The sequence below is a fragment of the Sorex araneus genome, chromosome 5, assembly GCF_027595985.1.
Source record: "Sorex araneus isolate mSorAra2 chromosome 5, mSorAra2.pri, whole genome shotgun sequence".
NCBI lineage: Eukaryota > Metazoa > Chordata > Mammalia > Eulipotyphla > Soricidae > Sorex > Sorex araneus.
This window is the reverse complement of record NC_073306.1, coordinates 174362872-174368958: the sequence shown is the minus strand read 5'-3', so window position 1 is coordinate 174368958 and position 6087 is coordinate 174362872. Positions and strand designations below refer to the sequence as shown.

The 6087-nt window shown below is 39.1% G+C and overlaps 1 protein-coding gene across 1 annotated transcript in view; it reads right to left on the bottom strand.

The window, feature by feature from the left end:
* Positions 1-825: 825 nt before the first annotated feature.
* The window catches only part of SLC30A9 (solute carrier family 30 member 9), a 72864-nt gene continuing 67602 nt past the window's right edge, over positions 826-6087 (bottom strand). Inside the window, exon 18 of the mRNA XM_004608007.3 lies at positions 826-4844. Coding sequence (XP_004608064.1) covers positions 4800-4844 — 45 coding nt within the window. The 3' untranslated portion in view covers positions 826-4799. The remainder of the gene's footprint in view (positions 4845-6087) is intronic.

Genomic DNA, 6087 nt, shown 5'->3' with positions numbered 1-6087 from the left:
AATCTCAGAAGTAACAGAATTCCTTGACTTCCATAAATGTCAATGTCTCACTCAAAACCCATGTTCCTTCTTTCCTCAGTAGTCCAAGTCAGATCCAGCCATTTCTACCAAATTCATTTTTATTCAAATTAATTCAAATTCAAATCAATTCATTTGCTTATTTTATAATAGGAGAAAGAAATACTTCTTCCCACTTTCTATACCATGTTAATTATCCTGGGCCTATCAGCTCAGTAATGTCAAACCTCTTGAGTTCAATTTCTAATTCTGTCCCTTCCCAGCTGTTTCTCAAGAACATTATATACATGTAATGTCTGTATATAGCATATATATATGTATATATACAAGTTTCCTATCTGCCAAAAAGTGACAGTTCCTACCTACTTCATTTGTCCTTAAATAATATATATAAAATGATACTTGGCACTAAGAACTAAAATTATTCTGTTGATCACTATTATAATAAAAATAGGGATGTTTCACTTTTAAGACTATTTAAAAACCTCTAAGTGCTTAGAAACACAGGCACAATTTACATTTTACTATGTATTTTCTAAACTGTAGTGATTCTATTTTTCAATATGTTTTGATCTGGGGACAAGAACTAAATCCTCTCAAAAGACTCAAAAGTATTTGAATAATTACTTTGGCTAAGTTTATTGTGAAGTAAAATAGAAAAGGAAGTAACAACAGAACTTCCCACAGGATTAGCAGAGAATTCAACTTGAATCCCAGTATAGACTAGCTGAAGATGGTCACTTTTTGGTGTTATACAGTTTATTCCCTGCCCCCTACCTAAACAATATAGATACATCACAAAAGAAATAAACTAATATGTTTAATTTACTTTTGTCAAAATGTACTGATAATATATATTACTAAGAAATACAACTTTCTAGATTTACACTTTTACAAAACACTTTACCCTAACAGACTATTAGTAATAGTTCCTTTACACTGAAAAGTTAATATAAAATAATTAAAAAGTGTTACATACCAGGAACCTTACAAACAAGCATACTCAATAACAAACTGCTCACAAATACAGGTCATGTATTTAAGGTAAAATCCATCAGATCAGAATTTGGTTTTTAGCACATTAAATACAGAAGTATTTATGTTCCACAGACTTTCATTTAACAGGGAAAAATACCTCTACTAGGTAAACTGCGCTTATTTACATGATATTTCTAAGGGGGGAAAAGCATCCTGAGGGATCAGGATCATCTTAATTTGTCAGTGAAATCAAGACAAATTAGGTACAATGCAATAGGAACAAAAATTTTCTTTTTTTGCACAAAAACAAGTCTAAAAATGCTAGTAAGCTGAAATGCAAATATAAAGGTTGCCAAACCAATCTTCTATATAAATGCCTTCCAAAGTTCTATTTAGGAGTCAGAAATGAGGGATTTAGGGAGAGAATCTTTGAATCAACATTTTACCTTCAATTCTTTGCTTCACTGACTTCTGACAGTTTGGCAAATTGGGGGTCATCACATTTAAAGGAAATGCCAAAGCTTGACAAATGCAATCTAAGAAAGACAGTATAAATCCTAAATGCCTATGCAATTTGCTTTAGTTTCCAGCCTTCTACCTCAAAAAAAAAAAAAAAAGTTGTCCTATTTCAAACTTAAGCCATTTTCTTTCAATGGTATAATTTCAGGGGCCCGAATAATAGCACAGTCGTGGGGCGCTTGCCTTGCACACGGCTGATTGGGGTTCAATTCCCTGTATTCCATGTAGTCCCCCAAGCAGAGCCAGGAGTAATTCCTGAGTGCAGAACCAGAAGCAACCACTGAGCATCACTGAATATGGCCCAGAAACGAAAACTTAAGCCATTTTCTTTTGATAGGATAATGTATAATTTCAGCAAAAAAGGCATTATTCGAATTTTGAGATAACTGAGGTAACATTAAAATCACATTTCCCAAGTTCAAATCGAATGCCATTGTTATTCTGGGTTATATATATGGGGTGTGTGTGTGTGTGTGTGTGTGTGTGTGTGTGTGTGTGTGTGTGTGTGTATGTGTGTGTTTTGGGGGAGAAGGTTGTTTAGGAGTTCATAGAGATGAACTGTTTCTGAAAGCATTTGGAAAACTTCCAATCTGATCCGATCTCAGTTTCCTCAGCGTATGTTCAGTAATCACTTTGGCGCTGGATACAGCTGACCTCCAACACTGTTCATTAAAAACAGGTTCTTCATCCTCCCATGCCATGGGTCTGGAAAACTGCTAAGGGACACGGTGGGGCTGCCGCGGACAGCTGGTTTGGGATCCAGTCAGAGAAACAAATCCAACTTCCCTACTTCACATTACTCCGAGGAGTCAGGAGCTTTGGCAGGTGTCTTCTCTGCCCACTGCTTTTGAGAGAGAAACCATTTGCCTTGAAAACCATTTCAGAATATAAGGATTCAAAAACTATGTCAGGGCGAGATAAAGTAAGATGCACTAACTGAGGGAGAGGCAAGCGAGAAGAATTCTGAAGGATGCGCTGCTCGTCGACTTTGACAGAGGACAGCCCAGCACCGGGCACTTGTTCTGCGTGTGTCAGGAGACCCAGGACTGATTTCTGGTGTGGGCAGGCAGGGGAAAGAGTAGAGAAACACAAAAAGAGGGCTCAAATCCCTGGTTTCTGAAGTTCAAATTTCACGTTAATATAAAAGAAAGAGGGTGGGTGGGAGGGCAGATCCTGCTTCCATAGAAACACTCACATTCCTAGATAGGCTGTTCTTCTTTATGTCAAATTTCCTAAAATATGTGCAGAACAGGGCAGGAAAGGAATAATGGGATCATAAGTCTTCCATTACTTTTTGGGTATAGGTCTGAACTAAATCAAAATCTGATTCTTTTTACAAAGTGAAACAAAATAGTTTTTATTCAAAGAAATTTAAAGAGCTAGGAGGAGATAGCACGAACACGGGCTTCTCCAGGGGAAAAAGCCTCAACTTCAGATTCGTGAGACTCAAGGAAATATCAGGAATTGGCCCCTTTTTGGAAGTCTTAAAACCCAGTCTACTCTTTGGAATAACTTCTGCACATCCACGGTGAGATATTTTTTATAATGAGCTAATTATTCTTGTCTAGCTATGTGAAATTTTTCAGAATAATTTTACTAGGAGGAAACTGAATATAATTTGGTACTTTCCCATATGGCAGTGACATAGAATAACAAATGGCAGGTGGAAAGGGAAAGGTTGGGAATAAATTAAAATGGGGGGTGGTGGTGTTATTTTTTAAATTAGGGGTGAAGAACCTGAAGCCATAACAAATTGTACCTAACAATTTTATATCTTAAAAAATAAAGCTGGAATGTTATTTTAATTAGAATGTACAGCATGCAAAATGTTATGCAACGGTAAAAAGTATATACATGAATGCAGATTTTCCAGTAAAGCAAATGACATTTCTGGATGAAAAATTACCATTACAAATCCTTTAATCAAATGTTTATTTTCTTTCCACCATTACAATTCACTGAATTAATAAACTTCAAACTAAGTTTCCAGGTAGTGAGGCCTCTAGGTCGTCAGACCCTGGGGCTAACCACTCGCTGCCCCGTCCAGGGCTGACCGCTCTTGCACGGACCACACTCACAGCTACTGGAACAATTTAAAGTGCCGGTGAGTGGTTCAGATGGAGACAGAACTGTCATTTCTTGCTGCATTTTCAATTACTGGATTGTATCTTGTTTCAACCTGATAACTGATGAAGCTGTTTATATAAATGCTCAAGCCATACATTATGCTAAGTGCCCGTTCAGACCAGCAGGATGCTCCCGTTACAGACACACTCTGACTGTGATGTTACACAGAACATGACCACAAGTTTCTGCATGAGAATGACCTTTCTTTCTTTCAAAGCAAGAAATAGCCTGTAGTTCAGATTTACATAAGTAGTGCCTCCTTTTAAATAAATTAAACACAAAAAGCCATTCATTCTGTCTGTAAAATCATAAATATTTCTAGCCCAATTTATAGACTGTTCCAATGCTTACAAATGTACTTTCTCCTAGCAAATACCCACTACGGAACTAAAGCCAGTTTATAAAAGACAAAAACAAAAACAAAAAAAAACCACAACAACCAGAAAAATAAGTCACTCCTGACTCATGGAAAACATAGAGGGTTACTTTACCATTACAAAAACTACACCAAATTAGGGGGGAAGGCAAAGGGCAGGGAAGAAACTTGACGAAATGGGAAACCTGACAGAATGTACTGAAATGTTTCCTTCCAACTCGGTAATGAAGCCATTTCTGGAATGAACATTTCTGGATAACTAGGTAAGGAGACTGGTTGAGGGCATCATTTCTCTGGGTACAGAAGGAAGGGCATATTCTGACACAGAGTGCTTAAAAACCAGAACTGAGAATTTGCCAGAATGTTCTGAGCTGGGCAGGCTTTGAGGAAGTGAAATCTTTAGTAGCCACACAATTGAAAATCATAATCCCACGGCTGTGCTGCTTCTGTTTCCCACTGTGGGGAAGGAAACATGATTGTCAGGTACAGCACACCCTGGCTGGGAAAAGTCAGAAATCAGGGACAACTGAAGTTAACTAAAAGCTTTCCTACTGAAACATAGAAACATGATTTCCTCACTGATTTAACTCGAAATATGTCAGTTTAGAAATAAGAAGTGGCTTTAGTTCTGTGGACTGTTGGATGGACCTTTATACAAAATATCTCCCCTGTCTTTAAAAAAAAAAAAAAGGCTTCAGAACAGCACTGACACCCTCAGCAGGCCCCAGCTGGCTGGCCCCACGCCCAGCGCTCCTTCCACCGTGCTTCAATGCCGTCAAATCTATAAAATCTCCAAATCAACATGTCGAACTTCAGGATTTCGTTCCTGGAAAGGAAAAAAAAAAATCACATTACTCACAGAGCAGAAAAACTGTGGTTTCCTTATATGCCTTCAGATTACTAGAGGCACTGGAAACACAGGTCAAGCCGTCTCGTCATCATCTACAAGCATAGCTGCACAAGGAAAGGCAGGGCCGATGGACGTGCAGATACGTTGCGAGCAGCCCCACCTTCCTGACATTGCTTTCATGTTCTTTAATAGACAAGTTTCCAATGACATCTGCACTTATATGTTCATCGTGGCACTGTTTACAATAGCCAGAATCTGGAAAAAACCCGAGTGCCCGAGAACAGATGACTGGTTAAAGAAACTTTGGTACATCTGTACAATGGAATACTATGCAGCTGTTAGAAAAGATGAAGTCATGAACTTTGCATATAAGTGGATCAACATGGAAAGTATCATGCTAAGTGAAATGAGTCAGAAAGAGAGGGACAGGGGCTGGAGCAATGGCACAGCGGGTAGGGCATTTGCCTTGCACACGGCCGACCCAGGTTCGATTCCTAGCATCCCATATGGTCCCCTGAGCACAGCCAGGAATAATTCCTGAGTGCAGAGCCAGGAGTAACCCCTGTGCATCGCCAGGTGTGACCCAAAAAGCAAAAAAAATAAAATAAAAAGAGAGGGACAGACATAGAAAGATTGCACTCATCTGTGGAATATAAAATAACAGAGTAGGAGACTAGCACCCAAGAATAGCAGTATATAATACAAGGAGGTTGGCTCCATAGCTTGGAAGCTGGCCTCACATGCTGGGGGAAAGGCAGCCCGGATAGAGAGGGGAACACCAAGTAAAATGTGGTTGGGGATCCCGCGCAGGAAGAAAGATGCATGCTGAAAGTGGACTAGAGACTGAACATGATGGCCGCTCAATACCCTTATCGCAAACCACAACACCCAAAAGGAGAGAGAGAACAAAATGGAATGCCCTGCCACAGAGGCGGGGTGGGGGGGGTGACGGGAGGGATACTGGGTTCATTGGTGGTGGAGAATGGACAATGGTGGAGGGATGGGTCCTCGAACATTGTATGAGGGAAACACATGCACGAAGATGGGTAAATTTGTAACTGTACCGTCATGGTGACTCACTAATAAATAAATAAATAAATAAATAAATAAATAAATAAATAAGTGACACACAGGCACAAAAAATAGACAAGTTTCCAGTGATCGTGCTCATACGTAGAATATGATGAAATAAAGCAAGAAATTCCAACAGTCCTCAGTG